The 23,348-nt window shown below is 37.6% G+C and overlaps 1 protein-coding gene across 1 annotated transcript in view; it reads right to left on the bottom strand.

Moving 5' to 3' along the window:
• CPNE8 (copine VIII) overlaps positions 1–23,348 on the bottom strand; it is a 196,488-nt gene that overhangs the window by 17,486 nt on the left and 155,654 nt on the right. The window contains exons 17-18 of the mRNA XM_014529526.1: positions 20,304–20,485; positions 13,594–13,721 (exon numbers count right to left, since the gene is read on the bottom strand). Coding sequence (XP_014385012.1) covers positions 13,594–13,721; positions 20,304–20,485 — 310 coding nt within the window. The remainder of the gene's footprint in view (positions 1–13,593; positions 13,722–20,303; positions 20,486–23,348) is intronic.

Consider the following 23,348-nt stretch of genomic DNA (forward strand, 5'->3'; position numbering starts at 1 on the left):
GACATCCTTAGCACTGCCGCGGAGGCAGGAGAAGCTCCTGCCACCGCTGCTGTGCTTGCCAGCCATGAGCCTGACTTCTGGCTGAGTGGCGCTCCCCCTGTGGGACTGCACTGATCACCAGCGGGCAGCTCTTGCATTGAGTGTCTGGCCCCTGTTGGTCAGTGTGCATCATAGCGACCAGTTGTTCCCCTGTTCGATTTGCCTATTAGCCTTTTATTATATAGGATATTGCAACCACATGTATGGTACTCAATATATAGTACAGTTCTATAAGTTAGAAATAATCATAAATGCCTTTTGTTTTGGAAGTAGACAGAGTTGATGGTTGCACAACACTGAGAATGTGTTCAATGCCATTATACTGTACACTTTAAAATGGCTACTTTTATACTATGTGAATTTACCTGAATAAAAAAAAATGCAACAGAAGAAAAGCTTTTTGAAACATCTAGAGTTCAAGTTCTTAACACATGTTAAATTAATGAAATCTGGGACAAAAAGACAAAAATTAGGCATATAAGGCTATTAAAAAGAAGGAAATCTTACATTTTGGGACAGCATATATGGACCTGAAGAATATTTGTCTAAGTGATATAAACCAGTCAGAGAAAGACAAGTAAGATATGATTTCACTCATATGTGGAATCTAATGGACAAAATGAACTAACAAAATAGAAAGAGACTCATAGCTACAGGGAACAGATTGACAGCTGTCAGTGAAGGAAATAAGCAAAAAAAATAAAAAATTCATAGACAGACAACAGTATGGTGATTACCAGAGGGAAAGGGGGTGGGAGGAAGTAGAAGAGGGTAAAGGGGGGATAAATGGTGATGGAAGGAGACTGACTTGGCATGGTGAATGCAATCCTATATAATAAAAGGGTAATATGCAAATTGACCCTAGAACTACCAGGAATGACCAGTTGCTATGATGCACACTGACCACCAGGGGGCAGACGCTCAACGCAGGAACTGCCCCCTGGTGGTCAGTGCACTTCTACAGGGGGAGTGCCACTCAGCCAGAAGCCGGCTCATGGCTGGCCAGTGCAGCAGCAGTGGAGGGAGCCTCTCCCGCCTCCGCAGCAGCAGCGCTAAGGATGTCTGACTGTGGCTTAGGCCCGCTCCCCGTGGGCCTAAGGTGGCAGGTGGGCATCCCCTGAGAGGGCGCAGGCTGAACTCAGAGACCCTCCCCTCCCCCTCCCCCCCGAGTGCACGAATTTTCATGCACTGGGCCTCTAGTCTATATATATAAAAGCCTAAGCTTAGGAGACAGTAAACAAGAAGACTTTGGTCGATTCCTGGAAAAATCATTGAGTGAGTCATAGAAAGACTGGGTTCAAAAACACTTCCAATGATTACCAATGAAATACCTTCACAGCCTACAGTATGCCCCCTACAGGGGGTGGAGCCCCCAACCATAAAATTATTTTCGTTGCTACTTCATAACTGTAATTTTGCTACTGTTATGAATTGTAATGTAAATATTTGATATGCAGGATGTATTTTCATTGTTCGCGACCCACAGGTTGAGAACCGCTTATAATAAGGGATCTGTGGTGTCCTTTGACCTCAGGGAGAAGCTGACCATAAGGGTCCCCGATCCATCCAGCACACACCATGAACCTCAGGCACAAGGGGCCGGGTCCTGCCGAGGCCCTCCTCTTGCTGGAAGCCTCGCCCTCAGCCTGGCCTGGGTCCCAGCCCAGGGGTGTCTGTAGAACCCACTGGGGCTTCCTTCCTCCCTTCCCAGATAGGCCTTTCCGCAGTCCCCTCATTCTCACTGGATCCTGTAATTCTGGTTTTCATCTCCACAGGGCAGACCAAATCTTTGAAGACTGAGGACTTGCTGTCAATGGTGAAAAAGCTGCAGAAAGGTCCTGTGTCTCCTTGTATCTGAGGCTCCCCTGGGGTTTTGAGTCAGGCATGTGGCTCAAACCCAGCTCCCTCAGCTCACAACCTTGGAGAATTATCCCATGGCACTCTCTCCCTCTAACACAATTTATTCTTTGCACACACACACACACACACACACACACACACACACACAATCACAAAAAAAATATGTAATTATATACGTGTTTTCCGATGGTCTTAGGCGACCCCTGTAAAAGGGCCATTCGACCCCCAAAGGGGTCGCTACCCATATTCTCTTTCAATGCTTCTGGTTAACCATGGAGAAAGTCTCAGTTGTTAATATGCCTCCTCCCCATAACTCCCCCAGCTTGAGGTATAATTGGTATACAGAAAATTGCAATAAGTACTGTATATAATTTGATGAATTTGAATATATATGTATACTTGTGACCATCAAAACAATCAAGGTAAATAAATATGTCCCTCACCTCTGAAAGTTTCTGTGTCCCTTTCTGTGAGTGTGTGTTAAAACCATTTAAAATAAAATCTAGCCTCTTAAAATTTTAAATACACAGTATCTTATTATTAACTAGTAGAGGCCCAATGCATGAAATTCATGCAAGAGTAGGCCTTCCTTCCCCCGGCTGCAGGCACCGGCTTCCCTCTGGCACCTGGGACCTGGGCTTCCCTCCGGCCGCCAGCAGGCACCCAGGACCTGGGCTTCCCTCTGGCTGCCAGCAGGCACCCAGGACCTGGGCTTCTCTCTGGCTGCCAGTAGGCACCCAGGAACCAGGCTTCCCTTGCAGCCCTGGCTTCATCCAGAAGGTCGTCCAGAAGGACCTCTGGTTTAATTAGCATATTATGCTTTTATTATTATAGATAGGTACTGTGCTATACAGTAGAGCTCCAGAATTTACTCATCCTGTATATATGCTCCTTTATTCCCATTGAACATCTATTCCATATAACCTTTTTCCCAACCCCTGGTTACCACCATTCTATGTCTATTTCTATTCATTTGACTATTTTAGATGACTCGTCTAAGAGGAATCATGCAGTATTTATTCTATGACTGTCTTATTTCACATACCATAATGTCTTCCAGGCCCATCCATGCTGTCACAAACAGTAGGATTTCTTTCATTTTAAAGGTAGAATAATATCTTATTATATGTACACTAGAGGCCCCACCCGTGCACGAATTTATGCATGGGTGGGGATCATCAGGGACAATCGGGCCGGGCTGGCTGGAAGGAGGGGCTGCGGGCAGTTGGCCAGCCAGCCCCGCCCCTTGTCAAACTTCCAGCTGAACTCCGGTCGAGGGGAAAATTTGCATATTAGCCTTTTATTACATGGGACTAAGAGGCCTGGTGCACAAAATTAGTGCACTCGGAGGGGGGGTCCCCTCAACCTGGCCTGCGCCCTCTCACAGTCCAGGAGACCCCTTTTGGGGATGTCCATGAGCCTGGCTTCTGGCTGAGTGGCGCTCCCCACTGTGGGAGTGCACTGACCACCAGAGGGCAGCTCCTGCGTTGAGCGTCTGCCCCCTGGTGGTCAGTGCGCATCATAGCAACCGGTTGTTTAGCTGTTGGGCTGAAACTGGCTCTCCCAAGGGGTTCCAGATCACAAGAAGTTGCAGGCCAGGCTGAGGGACCCCACCAGTGCACAACTGGGGCCGGGGAAGGATGCAGGAGGTTGGCCAGCCAAGGAGGGACTGCAGGAGGGCTCCAGGTTGTGTCTGGCCCATCTCTCTCAGTCCCGATCAGCCGGACCCCAGCAGCAAGCTAACCTACCGGTCATAGCATTTGTCCCCTGGTGGTCAATGCATGTCATAGCAACTGGTGTACCGGTTGAAGGTATGCCCCCTGGTGGTCAGTGCATGTCATAGCGAGCTGTTAAGTGGCTTTAGCATAACATTAGCATATTATGCTTTGATTGGTTGAATGGCTGACTGGACGACCAGATACTTAGCATATTATACTTTTATTATATAGGATACCACATTTTACTTATTCATTTATTTGTTGATGGGGTGTTTCCATATCTTGGCTATTGTAAATAATGATGGATGTATCTCTTTGAGATCCTGATGTTGATTGCTTTGGATATATACTCAGAAGGCAGGTTGCCAATAGCACTATTTTTTTTTTTTTTAGGAATCTTGATATTGTTCTTCATAGCAGCTGCACCAGGTTACATTCCCCACATCCTCCACCTCCTCACTAACACTTATCTTTTGACCTTTGGATAACAGCCATCCTAACAAGTGTGAAGTGATAGCAGATCATTGTGGTTTTTGATTTGCATTTTCCTGATGATTAGTAATGTTGAATTTTTATTTTTTTAGGAATCTTGAAATTGTTCTTCATAGCAGCTGCACCAGGTTACATTCCCCACATCCTCCACCTCCTCACTAACACTTATCTTTTGACCTTTGGATAACAGCCATCCTAACAAGTGTGAAGTGATAGCAGATCATTGTGGTTTTTGATTTGCATTTTCCTGATGATTAGTAATGTTGAGTATCTTTGCATATACCTGTTCGCCATTTCTATGTCTTCTTGGAGAAATGTCTGTGCAGGTCCTTTGCCCATTTTTTAAAAATTGGGTTATTTTTCTTTAGCTATTAAGTTGTAGGAGTTCTTTACGTTTTAGAACTTAACCCCTTATCAGCTATATAGTTCATAAACATTTTATCACACTCCAGAGTTTGCCATTTCAACTTTTTTTTCTTTTGCTATTGAGAAGCTTTTTAGTTTGATGTAGTCCCACTTATCTATTTATTTTTGCTTTTGTTGCTTGTGATATTGGTGTCATACCTAAGAAATACCAATTGCCAAGACCAATCAAGAAGCTTTTCCCTATGTTTTCTTGTAAGTTTTACAGTTTCAGGTCTTACATTTAAGTCTTTAACCTATTTTAAGCTCATTTCTGTGAGCTAAGATAAGGATCCAATTTCATTCTTTTTCATGTGAATATCTAGTTTTCCCAACACCATTTATTGAAGAAATTTTCCTTTCCCCATTGTGTATTCGTGGCACCCTTGTCAAAGACCAATTGGCCATCTATGTGCAGGTTTTTTTCTGGGTTCTTTTTTGTTCTGCTCATCTATATGCCTACTTTTGTGCCAGTACATTGCTATTTTGATTGCTTTAGTTTTGTAGTTTATTTTAAAATCAGGTGGTGTCATACCTCCAGCTTTGTTCTTGCTCAAGATTGCTTCGGCTATTTGGGATCTTTTGTGGTTCCATATAAATTATAGTCTATTTATTTGTGCTTTTGTTGCTTGTGATTTTGGTGTCATACCTAAGAAATCATTGCCAAGACCAATATCAAGAAGCTTTTCCCTATGTTTTCTTATAAGTTTTACAGTTTCAGGTCTTACATTTAAGTCTTTAACCTATTTTAAGCTCATTTCTGTGAGCTAAGATAAGGATCCAATTTCATTCTTTTTCATGTGAATATCTAGTTTTCCCAACACCATTTATTGAAGAAATTTTAATTTCTGTGAGCTGTGTAAGATAAGGATCCAATTTCATTCTTTTTCATGTGGGTATCTAGTTTTCCCAACACCATTTATTGAAGAAATTTTCCTTTCCCAATTGTGTATTCGTGGCACCCTTGTCTAAGACCAATTGGCCATCTCTGTGCAGGTTTTTTCCTGGGTTCTTTTTTGTTCTGCTCCTCCATATGCCTACTTTTGTGCCAGTACCTTGCTATTTTGATTGCTTTAGTTTTGTAGTTTATTTTAAAATCAGGTGGTGTCATACCTCCAGCTTTGTTCTTGCTCAAGATTGCTTCGGCTATTTGGGATCTTTTGTGGTTCCATATAAATTATAGGATTGTTTTTTTTCTATTTCTGCAAAAAAAATGCCATTGGGATTTTGATAGGTATTGCATTACAACTTTGGGTAGTATGGACATTTTAACATTAATTCTTGTGACCCATGAAGACTGGATGCTTTTCCATTTATTTGTGTCTCTGTTCATCCATGTTTTATAGGTTTCAGTGTAACAGTATGTTGCCTTCTTGTTTGAGTCTATTTCTAAGTACTTTATTTTTTTGGTGTCATGTCGATTGCATTCATTTTCCTGATAGTTTATTCTTAGTGTAAAGAAACAAAAATTATATTTGTAGATTGCTTATGTATCCTGCAATTTTACTGAATTCATTTATTAGTTCTTTAGGTGGGTTTTTTGTTCTTTGGGGGAAGGATATTTAGGGCTTTCTACATATAGGACTATGTTATCTGTGAATAGAGATCATTTTACTTCTATCTCTATGATCTAGAGGACTTTTCTTTTTCTTGCCTAATTGCTCTGGCTAGGACTTCCAATACTATGCTGAATAAAAGTGAAGAGAGTGGGCATCCTTGCCTTGTTCTAGATTTTAGAGGAAAAGCTTTCATTTTTTTAACATTGAGTATGATGCTAGCTGTGGGCCTTTCATTGATGGCCTTTACTGTGTTGAGGTAAGTTCCTTCTGTACCTAATTTTTTACCATGAAAGGTTGTTGGATTTTGTCAAATGCCTTTTCTGTCTCTTAAGATGATCAAGTGATTTTGTCCTTCATTTTGATAATGTGGTGTATCATATTTATTGATCTGAATATGTAGAACTATGGCATCCCAGGTATGAATCCTCCTTGGTTATGTGTATGATTCTTTTAATGTGCTATTGTATTTAGTTTGCTAATAATCTGTTGAGGATTTTTCGATCCATGTTTATCAGGGATATTGCTCTGTAGTATACTTCAGCAGGAATAACTTTTTAAATTAAATTTATTGAGATAATATTATTCAACAACATTATATCAATTTCAGGTGTACAACATAGTAATTCAATATCCGTATACCACCCAAAGATTAGTTTCCTTCTATCACCATATATTTGACCCCCTTTACAAATTTGCTCTCTCCTCACTTCCCTTCCCCTCTGGTGACCACCAATTTATTGTATCAGGGATATTTTCTTTGTCTGTCTTTGGTATCAGGGTGATGTTGGCCTCATAAAATGAGTTGGGAAGTGTTCCCTTTTCTATTCTTTTGAAAGAGTTTAAGCAGTATTGGCATTAATGCTTCTTTAAATAGTAAAATTAAAAAATGTAGCCATATGGTTCTGAGTTTTACTTTATTAGCAGGTTTCTGATTGCTGATTCAATCTCCTTGTTATTTGTCTATACAGGCTTTTTATTTCTTGATTTATTCTTGGTAGGTTGTATGTTTCTAGGAATTTATCCATTTCTTCTACATTGTTCAATTTGTTGGAATTTAATTGTTCATAATAGTACCTTGTGATATTTTTTATTTCTATGACATCAGTTTAATGTCTCCACTTCCATTTCTGATTTTACCTGAGTCTTTTTTTTCTCAGTCTAGCTAAGGGTTTGTCAATTTTATTTATCTTTCCAAAAACAAAAAAACAGCTTAATTTTGTCATTTCCTATTGTTTTTCTATTTCTTTTATTTCTATCCTAATCATTATTATTTCTTTCCTTCTGCTAACTTGTGCTTAGTTTGTTTTTCTTTTTCTAGTTCCTTGGGGTAAATTTTAGGTTAAGATTTTTCTTCTTTTTTTAAAAAATGTGGTGCTTGTCACTTTAAACTTCCCTCTTAATATTGCGTTTGCTGAATCCCATTAGTTTTGATAAGTTGTATTTTCATTTTCATTTGTTTCAAAAATATTTTCTAATTTCCTTTTTCTTTTGACTTCTTCTTTAACCCAATGCTCATTCAAGGGTATGCAAGTCCCATTTATTTGTGAGTATTCCTGATTTGTGGTTGATTGACTTGTGGTTTGTTATTGATTTGTAGTTTTGTTATTGATTTATAGTTTTTTTCCATTGTGCTAAAAAACAATAGATTGGAATGATTTCAATCTTCTTAAATGTGTTAAAAAAATTTTTGACAGCATATGATCTATCCTAGAAAATATTCTGTGTGTGCTTGAAAAGAATGTGTATCCTGCTTCTGTTGTGTAGAATATTCTGCTATCTCTATTAAGTCCATTTTGGTCTAGAGCAGCGGTTCTCAACCTGTGGGTCGCGACCCCTTTGGGGGTCGAATGACCCTTTCACAAGGGTCGCCTAAGACAATCGGGAAACACATATATACAAAAAAACAGCTTAGTTTTATCATTTTCTATTGTTTTTCTATTTCTTTTATTTCTATCCTAATCATTATTATTTCTTTCCTTCTGCTAACTTGTGCTTAGTTTGTTTTTCTTTTTCTAGTTCCTTGGGGTAAATTTTAGGTTAAGATTTTTCTTCTTTTTTTAAAAAATGTGGTGCTTGTCACTTTAAACTTCCCTCTTAATATTGCGTTTGCTGAATCCCATTAGTTTTGATAAGTTGTATTTTCATTTTCATTTGTTTCAAAAATATTTTCTAATTTCCTTTTTCTTTTGACTTCTTCTTTAACCCAATGCTCATTCAAGGGTATGCAAGTCCCATTTATTTGTGAGTATTCCTGATTTGTGGTTGATTGACTTGTGGTTTGTTATTGATTTGTAGTTTTGTTATTGATTTATAGTTTTTTTCCATTGTGCTAAAAAACAATAGATTGGAATGATTTCAATCTTCTTAAATGTGTTAAAAAAATTTTTGACAGCATATGATCTATCCTAGAAAATATTCTGTGTGTGCTTGAAAAGAATGTGTATCCTGCTTCTGTTGTGTAGAATATTCTGCTATCTCTATTAAGTCCATTTTGGTCTAGAGCAGCGGTTCTCAACCTGTGGGTCGCGACCCCTTTGGGGGTCGAATGACCCTTTCACAAGGGTCGCCTAAGACAATCGGGAAACACATATATTTACATATTGTTGTGATTAATCACTATGCTTTAATTATGTTCAATTTGTAACAATGAAATTGGGGGTCACCACAACATGAGGAACTGTATTATAGGGTCGTGGCATTAGGAAGGTTGAGAACCACTTGCCTAGAGTGTTTGCTCAAGTTAGCTGTTTCTGTATCATTTTCTGTCTGGATGATCTATCCATCATTGAAAGTGCCTAAAGTGTTTGCTCAAGTTAGCTGTTTCCGTTTCATTTTCTGTCTGGATGATCTATCCATCATTGAAAGTGGGGCAGTGAAGTCTAATATTATTGTATTGCTGTCTATTTATCATTTTAGATATGTCAATTTCTGCTTATATATTTAACTGCTGTGATACCACAGGCATACATATTAGTAATTATTATATCTCTCTGTGAATTAACCCTTTTAAAATTTTTTATTCTTTTTAATAAAAATTGTACTTATCTAAGGTGTACAAAATTTTTATATGTATAGTGATATGAATATTACAGTAAGCTTATTAACATGTTATCTCCTCACATAGTTCCCATATATTTTTGTGATCAGTGTACCTGAAATTTATTCTCTTAGCAAATTTCTAGTACTCAATATAGTACTAACTATAGTAATCATGTAATGTTAGATTTCTAGACATATTTATACTACATAAACCAAAGTTGTACCCTTTGACCAATATCTCCCCATTTTCCCTACCTCCCTACTCTTGGTAACCACCATTCTACTCTCTGTTTCTATGTATTCAACTTTTAAAAATCTCACATATGATTGAAATCATGCAGGTTTATTTTTTTTTCTTTTTGTATCTGGCTCATTTTACCTAACATTACACTTTACATCCTTCAGATTGATCCATATTGTTGCAAATGGCAGGTACACCTTTTTCTAAGGCTGATTTTATATATATACAAAAGGGTGTATATATATACCACATAAATTGACGCTTTTATTTTGTAATGACCTTCTTTGTCTCCTGTGTAAGTAATTAACTTAAAGTCTATTTTGTCTGATATAGACACTCCTGCCTACTCTCTTTCAGTTACCATTTGCAAAGAATATCTTTCTTCATCCTTTCATTTTCAGCTTATGTAGGTCCTTAAATCTAAGTTTAGTTTATTATAGACAAAACTAAAGGCCCGATGCATGAAATTCGTGCACTTGGGAGGGTCCCTCAGCCCGGCCTGTGCCCTCTTGCAGTCCAGGAGCCCTCGCGGCACATCCAACTGATGACTTAGGGCAGTGGTTGGCAAACTATGGCTCGCAAGCCACATGCGGCTCTTTGGCCCCTTTAGTGTGTGCTCTTCCACAAAATACCACGTGCGGGCATGCATATACAGTGCGATTGAAATTTCGTGGCCCATGCGCAGAAGTCGGTATTTTGTGGAAGAGCCACACTCAAGGAGCCAAAGAGCCGCATGTGGCTCGCAAGCCGCAGTTTGCAAACCACTGATTAGGGAGATTTGTCTAAGCCATCAGTCTAACATCCTTAGCACTGCTGCTGAGGCAGGAGAGACTCCCACCACTGCCGCTGCGCTCGCCAGCCATGAGCCCAGCTTCTGGCTGAGTGGCGCTCCCCCTGTGGGAGTGTATTGACCACCAGGGGGCAGCTCCTGTGTTGAACGCCTGGCCCCTGGTGGTCAGTGCGCATCATAGCAACCGGTTCTTCCAACTTTCAGTTGATTTGCATATTAGCTTTTTATTATATAGGAGGATATAGTTGGGTCTTGCTTTTTTTTTAACCACTCACTAACTCTGTCTTTAGATTGGTGAGTTTAATCCACTTATATTTTGGGGTTTTTTTAATCATTAGAAAGTATACACACCTGGCCCCTGGTGGTCAGTGTGCATCATAGCAACCGGTTCTTCCAACTTTCGGTTGATTTGCATATTAGCTTTTTATTATATAGGAGGATATAGTTGGGTCTTGCTTTTTTTTTAACCACTCACTAACTCTGTCTTTAGATTGGTGAGTTTAATCCACTTATATTTTGGGGTTTTTTTAATCATTAGAAAGTATACTAAAAAGAACAGGAGAATATTTTGATACTACCAAGAGAGTTAGGGTTAGATCCTGAAGCAGACAGTAAACTAGAAATTTCTCTGAAGTTTGTTATTTTATCTTAAAATTCATAGAAATTTTGCATTTTACTTTATAATAAATATGACTTATATTACATTTCTTAACTTTGAGAAAAATTAATGCTATAGAAAGATATATGAGTTTACCATGTTCTCACTTCTGCTTAGATATACTGCTTTAAAGCTAAATTAAATTCTACATAAGAACTATTCAATCCAATTTTATATTTATTACCATAAGCATCATAAGTTAGTTATTTTAAAGTATGCATTGTTTTAATGGTGTTTCTTCTACACATTCTCATATTGTGGCACTTCACAAGTTAATTTAATTTCAAACAAAATCATATTTTGTACTAACAGTATTCTATGTTTACGAAAAAATAATTTAAGTGCTATAGAAATGTGTAAAGTAGAAAAGAGAGGCTGATTGAGCCCGCAACCCCGTCATGTGCCCTTGACCAAAATGGAACCTGGGACCCGTCAGTCCACTGAGTCAAACCGGCTAGGGCAAAACTCTTATTATTGAAAGGCTGCTATCTTTTTTCAAGTATAGGATACCTTTAATTTATATTTTAATATTATATGACAAATCTGAGGGAGAGGTTCACTTTGTCAGGATTTTGGAATTCAAACACATTTCTTTGGAGTCTTTGTCAAGTAAGTTCCTGGGATTGTTTTTGTAGACTCATAAATGGTTGGCTCAGATTTGTGGAATATTCTTTTAGCTCATAACTAGTTCTCAGGAATAGAGAGAGCAAGAAAAAAGATAAGAAACTGACTCAGAGTCATAACAAGCTAACCATACATGAGACTTCTAATTGTATTGGAAGAGATCATTCCCCAAAAGCCTTATCTTTGTGTTTCTTTTTTTTCTCATTAAAAAATAATAATACTGAACTATTAGATCACAAATTATTTTCTTTCTTTAAAAAGTATTTGTTTTGATTTTTAGAGAAAGAGAAAAGGAAAAGGGAGATAGAGAAAAAGCACAAACAAACAAACATCAGTCTGCTGCCTCCTGCATGCCCCCAACCAAGGATGGAACCTGCAACCTGGGCACGTGCCCTGACCAGGAATAGAACCAGCAACCTTTCTGGGCATGGGATGAAGCCCAACCAACTGACCCCATGAGCCAGGGAAATAACGGATTATTTTTAAAGAGGCTGAAACCGCTAGCTGGCAATTACAGCTATGTTTGAGAATTTTAAAAGTGCTGGACCAAACATAAAAAACGGTAATAGAGCAGGGTGAAGCCCATAGTTTTAAATGGCACATCGAAATGCACCTAGAAACTTTACATCTGAAAGCTTAACTTTTGTAGTAGAGATATACCGGATCAAAAAAAATGTAAAGTTAATCGATAAGCACTGATGAGAACATCTATAACTACAATGAGCTCAGACAAAATTAAGTCCTATCATTTTCCTCTTATCTTTGTATATAAAACAGTAATCTGGATGGTCGTTTGTGACAGGAAGAGAGAGTCAACTATAATTGATCTTGCATTAATATTATTTTGATTCTGCTTAACTTGACAGCCATAAAAAACAGTAGGAAAATAGTGTACAGATAACACTGCTTATACAAGCTAATACAATAAGCTAAGCTGTGTTTTTCAAATTACAGGTAATGACCCATTAGTGGATTTTGAAATCAGTTTTGTGGGTCAAGACCTGCTTCATAAAAAAGTAATAAGAACAAAAAGGACATCATGGAAATAAAAAGAAAATATAAGGTAAGTATTATTCCATAATCTTTTTTATGTTGTATGTTGAGATGTAAAATTTACAACTTAGTACAGGTGGTGGATAAGAATGTTCAGAAAACCTGAGTTAAAGGGTCACACTTAGAGAATCGTCATCGATGTATCATTGCCAAACTGAGATGGAGTTCCATAGTAGAGGCCTCTGGGGTCAGCCCTGGGTAGGGGGTTATTTTAGCATCTTCTCTATGTCCCAGATAATGAAAAGTAGAACACACTTAAGTTGCTCATGATGTGCAAAAGGAACATGGTAAAGTACCAGAACCTTCAAATAGAGAACTGAAGATTCACGTTGCCCTTGTGCACTGATAAACTGATCCGAAAGCAGTCATTTTTTCAAATGTTGACTACATATTAGAAAGAATACAAAAGCCATGCTTATTTGACAATCTGAAAATTGGCAAGGTTTCATAAGATTTGCACTGGGCCAAGCCAAACTTGTAAGTATTTCAAAAGTGATATCTAATTTATTTTATGCACTAATGAAAAAATGATAAAGAAATGTATATGGATTTTTACAGTAAATTTTTTTTTCAGAACATGTACTTGGAATCATAGCAATTATATTCTGATCTCAATACTATGTATTATATGCAGGTAGAGCTCTGGGAATTTAGAATATTAACAAGTATATTAATTTCAGAAGAGTGAAAATAATGTGCCCTATATATCACTGAAAGGAAGTTGTCTTCATGGAATTCAGTTTCTTATTACTTCTATCTACTATAGAATGCGATAGTAGATCTGAATAATTTACACAGATGAGATCATGATTAATCTTGTTATTGCTCCCATGAAGGCCTTTTCAAAGACAAGAAATTTTCTTTGGTTGAACAAATGCAGGTCCTATCATAACTCAGTGTATGTTTCTTCACTTGAGATTTTGATGTAAAAGTTTTAGCAAAGTATCATAATAACTCATTGGAGACTTTCCACTCTACGTCAAAATTTACCTCAATTTCTTGGAGGTAAATTAGAAGAAAAAAAAAACTTTCATCTGTGAGGGCATTCTAACAATAATGTAATGATTTCACTGTGATTCCATACAATAGAATAAATACCTTGTGTACTTCCAACTTACCTTGCTACGTGGTTAATTACAGGAGCAAAGTTGGTTGGCCCATACAGCTGCACAGATTTCAGACTCCTATAATAAGCCTCCATGACGCCCTCAATGCCATCACAATAGGGGTTTTGAGGGTTCCCATTCTGTAGAACATCACAGTAAAAAAAAAATAGTAAAAAATTAAGTGTCAATCAAGGTCAATTGAAAAGAGAATAATACACACTGATACCCATAAAAAATTTTTGGAAGAATATTAATTTATATATTTATAATTGCAAAAACTAAGTGGTCAATAATAGATTACAATGTATTTTTTAGATTGTAAAATGATAATGTAATGTGCACAATAGTTAAATATAGATACATTTAACACGTTAAGCGCCCAGCCTGTTTTGTCTTCTGGACGGAAAGTATAGTGTCAGTCACTGGTGACTGATATGGCATTTAACGTGTTAAAAGCAATGGCAGGAGAAGATTTTAAGTAATCTTGAGAAGCTGAGTATCACATTCTATAATTAACAGTCTTAATTTTACACAGGCCTGTGTACATGTGGAGATGAATATGTAAAAATCCTGGGAAAAAATAAATAAAATATTAGATAGTTTACTCTGAGTGGTTATATAAGTGGGGGCTTTTATTTCACCCTTTAAACAAATCTATATTTTCAAGTTTCATGCAGTTATGTATTAAAATCAGAAAAAAATGCTATCTATGCAGTTTTCCCTTATAGAAAGAAAAGTGTAAAACATCTTCTACATGCACACCTTCAGGCCATACTTGACTACTCCAACTGGAGAAGGGGTCAGAGGGAATGTAATTTGGTGTCAGAAATATCAAAACAAGGTAAAAGGAAAAGAATCCAAGAAATATATCCATGCTGTCCAAGGGAAATGGAGCTGCCACCAAGGAGTGATTCTGAAAGATAGCACCCAGAAGGGCAACTTTAAACCTGGAGACCTGGTCTAGCCTTTCAAACCTTGCATGCTCTGTAATCAGTAGGTTTAATTCTCCTCATCCAGATTCCACAGATAACACACATAAGGCAGTGCATTCTTTACCTATTTCTATGCAGCAAATTATCCCAAAAGCTAGTGGCTCAAAACAATAAGCATTTATTATCGCACACATTTTTGGGGTGTCAGGAACCCAGGAGCAGCTTGGCTAGGAGGTTCTCACTAAAAATCTCTCGAGTTCGCAGTCAAGATGCAGACCTGGGCATCTGAAAGGTTGACCAGAGATGGAGGATTTGCTTCTGAGAAGGCTCACTTACACAGCTGCTGGCAGGAGTCCAACAAGAGCCCTCCATAGGGCTACTTGAGTGTTCTCCCAACATGGCAGCTAACGTTCCCAGAATGAACAATCCAAGAGAAGGAGCAAGGAGGAAGTCCCAATGCCTTTATAAGCTAGTCTCATACATTGCACACTATGACTTCTACTTTCATTTGTCTGCTAGAAATGAAACACTAAGTATAGTTCACGTTCAAAGGAAGGGGAATCAGGCTCTACCTCTGGAAGGGGGAAGAGATATAAATAAAAGTTGTGGATCTTTTTTTAAAACACTAAACAGTAACAATGTTTAAACATAGCAATAAGTTTAGCATGTATGTGTTTGAACAATCACAAGGAACTGCTAATGTGTAACTAAAATTTGTTGACTTCTGTATACTGAGCTTGATATGAAAATATTTACATACATTATATAGTTTTTATAACCACCCTAAGAAAGTAGATAAACGAGTGTCATTTTTTCCGCTTAATAGACTAAGACACTGACAACTTAAATACTGTGCCCAAAAGCCACACAACACAAATGAAATAGCCAATATCTGAACCCATGCAGTCTAAGCCCAGAGTCCAGTCTCCTCACCACACTATGCCATCGTGTTAGGAAATCCTGAGCATATTGAAAGCCTGGGGATCTTAGGAAACTAAGCCAGATATGATCAACCACTTCAATGTTGCCATTTTGTGAGATAAGAATGTATACACGTTTTCCTTTTATTTCTGCTTTTTTTTCCTTCAAACTTTTTATTAACTAAACCTCATGTAAATTTTAAAAGCATAAAACTCATAAAGACCTCTTTATATTATAAAACTGGTTACAGCAGTTGATTCAATTAAAATATAAAAGTTCAATATTTAGCACAAAGCAGTTAAAGGGGGGTTTTGATGTTAATCTGAGCTGACCTATTTAACCTTCATTTAGATAAAATTTTACAGTGTTCTTTTCCCTTGATAAAGTATGAAGCAATTAAAATTAAAGCTCATTATTCATTTTGGGCATTCAAATGTATAATATATCTCCCTTGAAGAATAATTCTGAGGTTTACACGCCAGGATAATTCTGAGCTTTTTGTCTTTTTAACATTTGAGTGAGAGTTTATATTTCTATAAAACTATATATTTCCTCTATTTCTCTGGAATTGAAATTACAAGGTCACCATTTTTCTCACCATTTAATTTTCTTAGTGGAAAGATTTTCTTCTTAATGACAACATTGTAATGAGTTATAAAATGATTTTTAAGTCTTTTTAAAAACTCATTTCTTAAAATAATTATGTTGGAAATTAGTTTTTGCTTGTTAAAACAAATTAAAATAAGCTTGTATCAGGATCTGGCACACAAAAATACAGGACATTTTAAAAAATAAGAGGATTCATTTTCGTCTTACATTAATGAAGATGGCAAAGGGTGCTCTATTTTATATTCCCTTTTCAGAGTGCCAACCAATATCCTAGGAACTATGCTAAAATTGCCAAGGCATTTTTGCTGATTTTATAGCAGTTTAGGAAAAAAATTATGAATCGCAAGTAAATGAAGTTACATATTCAATATCTTCCACAAAATCGTCATCTTCACAGCAAGAATTGACATGTTTAGCAATATCATCATCACTAATAAAAGCAGACTTAGAACTGGACTCTGCAGGAGGAGCGCGATTGCGGTCCCGGCACTTTTGGCGAAAGACAGGAGGAGCGTGACCGTGCTCCCCGGCACTCAAGGGGTTAACAACTTTTCCATTTATAAAATAATGAATGTCAATTGGTGAAACACATAGAAATATATAGAACAGAATTCAAAATGAGCAATAATCCTACTGTGCAGACTTCAGTGGGGAGGGGTGTCCACCTCTCACCCACTTTCCCTCCGTTTGGCTCCCTAAGGGATTGTAATTGGGGAGTTAGATTCAGTTCTGGGCAAGAAGCCTATGGTCCATTGTTACCTACGGCCTATAATATTCTCCAGCAGGGCCAGCACACTGACAAAACGCTCTCAGGAGCCCGGGCTTTATTCTTTGAAATGTTACCTGTGGCTGCCCAGAGACTGCTGACTGTGGGGAAAAGCTGAGAGAATTCGCCCTTTTATTCAATAAACAAACATCTATGGAGCTGCTATTTAATGCAAACAGTGGTAAAGACCCTTGGTTGTTAAACTGTTATGTCTAGTTTAAAGAAAAGGCATACACATAGATATTAAATTGCATAGATACCTATAAATGCCCAAATAAGTGAAAAGCCTTCAAGTTCTTTTAGATAGTTAGTAGGAGAAAGTGCTTGGACAGGTGTAGCATTTCTCTATTCATCGATGCAACAGACCTTCTTGTGAGGATCACTGGCCACAGGGCTATGGGAAATACGTCCTCTGAAGCCCCACACTATTGTATTTTCAGTTACGACTCCAGAAGGAGTCACTGAGAATCACAAAGAGATCGGAGAAATGACTCATCATTTTCACGACCCTTAGTGCTTCACAGGTGATGCTAGGACTTTTTCCCTATCTTTTCCCACCCCCTTTTCTTATGCGACTACATCCATTCTTACACATATTTCACATGGGAAGCCTGGGTTTACCTGAGATCTTTTTGATTCAGCAAAGCTCAATTTCAGCTTTTGAGACAACCCCAAACTCACCAAACAGGGAGTATTTAATTTTTTTAAAAGGCCTCCCTTGTCACTTGAAAGATTATGTGAACTTGGTGTGGATAAAAAGATTAATGGTTGTGACTACACATCACAATTCTTACCAGGGAAACCTGAGAGTTTGTGAACATTAGGTAGTACATGAAGTGCCCTATTGACATGGGACTGAAGTTTTTGTATTTGCTATTTTGGGCACTTATAGAATATATATTGCGGTTATTTATGATGAGCTTAATTCAGAATATTTTCCTACAAATCAAGACAAATGCTACCTCATTGAAGGCTTATTTAACCTTTGTCTGGCTTTTCTAAGTAAACAAAAGTGCTTTGAAAAAAATTAAAGTTATACAACAATTAAGTAATATTAAAACTGAAGTATTATCATCAGCAGCAACATCTCATTGTTTTCATAGTCATTTGGGAGATTATTTTTTATAAAGTTAAAGGGGTATGACTCTATCCTATAAGTATTTGAATTGAATTGAAAGAACAGTTCAAGGTGCAAATAAGAAAAAAAAGCCTTCCTTAGCAGTAGTTTTTGGCATAGGTTTGAATACAAAGAATAAATGTAGAGGTAAAAAGAAGAAGAAGAAGAGGAGGAGGGGATTAGAGAGAGAGAGAGAGAAAGGAAGAAAATCATACACAAGGGTGAGAGGACATTCATGGAAGGAAAAGTAATAAACCTCATTTAGTTTAACATAATTATTTCTTCTCTTAGGCTTAAAATAGCTCGTGACCTTTTTCCTGAGGCATTTAAGACTTAGGATCACATGAGTGATTTTCATGGTCTTATAAGATTCTGAGAAATGTTAATTCTCCAGAAACAAAATCCCAACAGATACTCATTTTTATATGACATTGGGGGTGTGGCATGTGGCCTATTTCATGGGAGAAAGAATTAAACCCTATAGAAACCTTTTTTTTCTGAAATTGTGTGGGGGATAGAATAGAGAAGAATAAATACAGCAGTAATAATATTAAAATACTGTTCTTAAAACAGTATTTTATATTATAATAATGGTGTTAATAAAACACATTTCTGAGCAGTAGTATTACAGGTATTTTATAAAATGTGGCTTAATAGTGGTTAAGAGAATCGATTCTAAAATAGGATGATCTGGGTTCAAGTCCTGTTTGTTAAAACCCTAGTTAAGCCTCTGAGCCTCTGAGCCGAGTGATATAACTCTTGGATGCAGTCTTCTTATCGTATTCAATATGAGTGGCACTTGCTACCGTGGGATAATGTGAGAGGTATGATATCTCTACCACACAGAAGTTTTATGAAGATTGAATAAGAAAACAATTATAAAGGACTTAGATTGATACTCAGTAATTACTTAGTAAAGATAGTATATGTGTTTATTTTTGTCTACTTTGCTTATAGAACTTAAGCAAATTAAGACAATATTATGGACAACGTTATTCTTGATATCTATTTCAGAATGAAAATCCTATAATGAGCATACATTGCTTTTGTAATAAGAATAAAAACAACAAACAAAGACCTACAACAATATGGGTGACTGGAGAGATTATCTACCTGTTATAACATGTAGTGTAGGCTAGGAAGGTACCTCTATTAGGAAAATCTAAATTTTTTCCAAAATAATAGCTCACCATCATATATTGATTTCCCCATTATTTATCAGAAAGTGCATGTAAGAGTAAGGCTGGGTGGGCCTATCAGCATTATCTATGTGGAGTCTATTTTGAAGGTAGATTGCAACACATTGCTTACCTGCAGTCACACAAATGAAAATAGATCTATGTAAATTAAACATTAACTAGAGAAATGTTTTTATTCCACTCATATCTACTCCAGTATACTTAAATCTTAATTAATTATAGCCATAAGTGCTGCTTCATATTTGAAAAAATTAATTCCAGCCATGACTAGTTCTCTAAATTTGAAATGCCATTTTAAAAGAAGCTATTTAGAAGATTTATAAGTCAGATGCATTTTAGGTAGATTAAATACAGTCACACATTCTTTGATCTGCCTCCCGCTGAGGGGTAAAAGTTACTTCTCCTACCTTGAAACTGGGCTGGCCTTAGTGACTTGTTTGAGCAAGAGAATGTGGCTCAAGGAGCTTTCCAGGACTTCCAAGGCTGTGGTATAAGGAGCCCTGTAGTCTCTGCCCCCGCCTTTTAGAATATTCACTCTGGGGAAACCGGCTGTCATGTAAGAAATCTGACTACCAGGAGACCACCATACTGAGGATCCCATGATGACCACGTGGAGAGGTTGTATGTAGAAAGAGGGGAAAATGTCCAAGCAACGCAGCTATCTCAGCCATCCCAGCTCAGTCATCAGACACGAGCAAAGAAGCCATCTTAGGGAGCATGCTAGCCCCAGGAGACAGGACATGAAGAACAGAGGAATCCAACTGACAGCCAGAATCAAGAATATGGTTCCGTCTGAACAATTCCAGCCGTCTCTAGCCAATCAAGCCATCCTAGGGGAGGCCCCAAACATTACAAGTCATGAACATAACAGAATGCTGTTGGTTTACACCTAAAACGTCTAGGGGGGTTTGTTATGCAGCGATAGAAAACTATAAGAGACCCCCTATTTATAAATCAGATGCACTTTAGGTAGAGATTTATTGTTAATCTATTTAACTGTCTTTGTTTCCATTAATAGCACATCCCTAAGTCAATCACTGAGCAAATTAAGCAGAGTCTACTGTCACAAAAGCCTGCTACATGACTGACTAAAGAAGAAACAGTGAACCGATATTTAAAAATTCAACATGTTTTGTTTTTTTTTTTCAAAATATCCAATCCTTGTGACATATTCTTACCAAAGCAAACTCATGAGATATCCTTCCATCTGGAGGCAGTTTTGCACCAAAACCTAGAGCTGGGAACATTTTATCACTGTCATAATCTTGAACGATTTCTCCCACTGCTTTCAGTGCCATCCCATAGGCATTCAGTTGGTAAGGATTCATGTAGTGGAGAGAAGTGGGCTGGGCAGGGTTGCCTGATGACAAAAAAAATATTTCAAACATGAGTGATCAGGCTAAAGAGACAATATTTTGGACAACGTTATTCTTGATATCTATTTCAGAATGAAATATTTAAAAATTGTTTTTTTTTCTGCCTATACCCATGGTATGTCAAATATAGTTGTTGTTTTTTTTGGTGGTGGTGGTGGGGGGGAGAATGGATATTAAACAGAAATATTTATTAAATTCAATCACATATGTAGACAATTTCCCAAAGATATGCCAAAGTATATGCAGATTTTTTCAGAAATTATTCTTCATTGTCAATGTCAAAGGCTATTATTAAAATTCAGTTCCAGAGTAGTATAAAAGTACTTTTGTTAATTTTATTTTATCATAATATTTAGTTTTTTAAGAAAAATATGTGCCTTTAGCTTGAATTCTTATGCCTATAATTAGAAGACCCAACTGAATTAATGAGCTTGAATAATTATGAGGTTTTCCTAAAGTTGTATCACAAAAATACACTGAATATTTCAGAAGTATTCCAATTTATCATTTTAAAAAAAGGAGAGCATAGTGGTTTTTAAACTCAAGCTAATTTCAATATCTATATCTGAAAAATGATTGAGAGTTTCTAACTAGACATTAAAGTAGGAGGCAGAGGCCCAGGGTTGAGTATTGCCATTTGCAGGACAATATTTTTAAAATGCTTGTGATAAATCCTACCACAGTGTTTACTGGGAGGACAAGATGAGATTGTGTGTGTGGAAGTGATTAAAAACAATAAAGCACCCTGGTAATGTAAGGTTTAAATGCTTCTGTTATTAATGTTGGGTCATCCACAAGGTTCTGAATTTTCAATATCTTATACTATGTGGGATGCTGCCTGTGAAGAGAGATGAATGTGAGAGAAAGTAATATATGTGCTGCCACTTAAACACATTGAGATTCACATTGAATTGCCCTAATTACCAGCACCAGGAAGCCTGAAAGTCCATTAAGTTTCCTAAGTGAAAATGGAAAAGTTAAATGGAACTCTTAATAACACATAAAACTCAATTCTACTTTAAGACATTGCCTGAGGAAGGAAAGCCTCGAGGCATAGTTCTTTTCTGCTAAGGAAAAATAATAATAATAAGCACTTGAGATCCAGAGAGACACAAAATCAAGGAGAGATCTTCCCTTGGTTTATAATTCATATAATTATATCAAGAGCATTTCTGGTCTAAAAATAATTCACTGTGTAAATGCGTTTCTATTTCCAAAGGGTTACAAGCATTCAAGGGCTAGTTCCACATGACATAATTTCTAAAAAAAGTGTCTCCTGACCAAGATGGCCTTAATATTCCCCTCAGTTTGACTAAACTTTAGACAGGTTTCTCCTGACTATAGGCCCGAGCTCCCTTTACTCAGAGCACTCACTTTAGATAACTTGCAATTGTAAAACTCCACCTTCTGAGGCCTAAATCTCCTACAACCCAGGAATATCTTTCTCAAGGACCTGGGAGCCAGCCCTTTAAAATGTCATCATGAGAAAGAAAGAAATATCACATGATCTCACTCATTTGTGGAGTATCATGAACAACATAAACTGATGAATAAAAACAGATCCAGAGACATAGAAGCATTGAACAGACCATCAAACCTCAGAGGGAAGGCAGTGGGGGTGGCATATAAGCATAACCAATGGACACAGACAGTAAGGGGGTGAGGGCAAATGCTGGGGGGGGGGTGGAAGCAGCCAGGGGGAGGTCAATAGGGAGAAAAGGAGACATATTTAATACTTTAAACAATAAAGAATTTAAATTTGAAAAAAGAAAAGAAAGATACCATCCCTGTCACCTATAGTCTCTGTGAGACAGTAGGAGCCTAACTTTAAGAAATATTAATTAGCAAATAGAGATGACAAAATCACACAAACCACCTCCTCTATAATGTCCCCCAGTACTTGCCTACTAGTTCACCACAGCACTTAAATTCCTTCCCTTCTTTTGTTTTGGAGGAGTTAAGTCAATATCTTTCTTCTACTGTAACAGCTTTGATCCCTATTGTAATAGTTCTGAATAGAGTCTTCCTAGCCTGTTTAATTTGTCTGGTACAATTCTTCTTTGACAAATTTCTTCTAAAGTAGGAATTTTGCCACTTAGTCAAAAGCCCACTGGAGCCACAGATAAGCAATACCATTCCTTGACTAAGTGGTTATTTAGCCACATTCTCAAGTATAAGAGTTGTTACCCAATGGTTGCAATATGGCAACTAATTCAATTTCACTTAGAAAACCACAACCTAAAATAAAAATACCACTAATATACCCAGCTCATCTAAACAACTTAGCCTCATGCACAACTGGGCTTGCTCCTACCCATTCAAAGATGTTGCTTAACTCTTTCCAGCAACTTCATCCAGACCAGTCTTTTCACTGGACCGCTAAAGGTATCTTCCTTCCAACCATGACCTCTCAATTTACCACCCTGTCCTGAAATTTGCTTTCTTCTCCTCCAGCTTATGTCTTCCTTGTTTCTACCGGCACTTACTGTCCTCTCTTACTCTTATGGCTCTTGTGTTCTGCACCACAAAATACAGCAATTTGCCAAACTGAGTGTCAATTCCTGAATCCGAGGCCATGTTTGTACCACCTCTGTATCTGCAACCATGTCTATGAAGAATGAATTTGTAATAGGTTGATAACATTATGCACTCGGGGGGTCCCTCAGCCCGGCCTATGCCCTCTTGCAATCTGGGACCCTGCTGGCTAAGGCCCGCTCTCTGGGGGATTGGGCCCAAGCTGGCAGTCAGATATCCCTCTGGCAGCCTGGCAGCCCTCGGGAGATGTCCATTTGCCAGCGGGGAGCAGTCCTAAGCTGCAGTCAGACATCCTTAGCGCTGCTGAGGAGG

This window comes from Myotis brandtii, unplaced genomic scaffold, assembly GCF_000412655.1.
Source record: "Myotis brandtii unplaced genomic scaffold, ASM41265v1 scaffold686, whole genome shotgun sequence".
Lineage (NCBI taxonomy): Eukaryota > Metazoa > Chordata > Mammalia > Chiroptera > Vespertilionidae > Myotis > Myotis brandtii.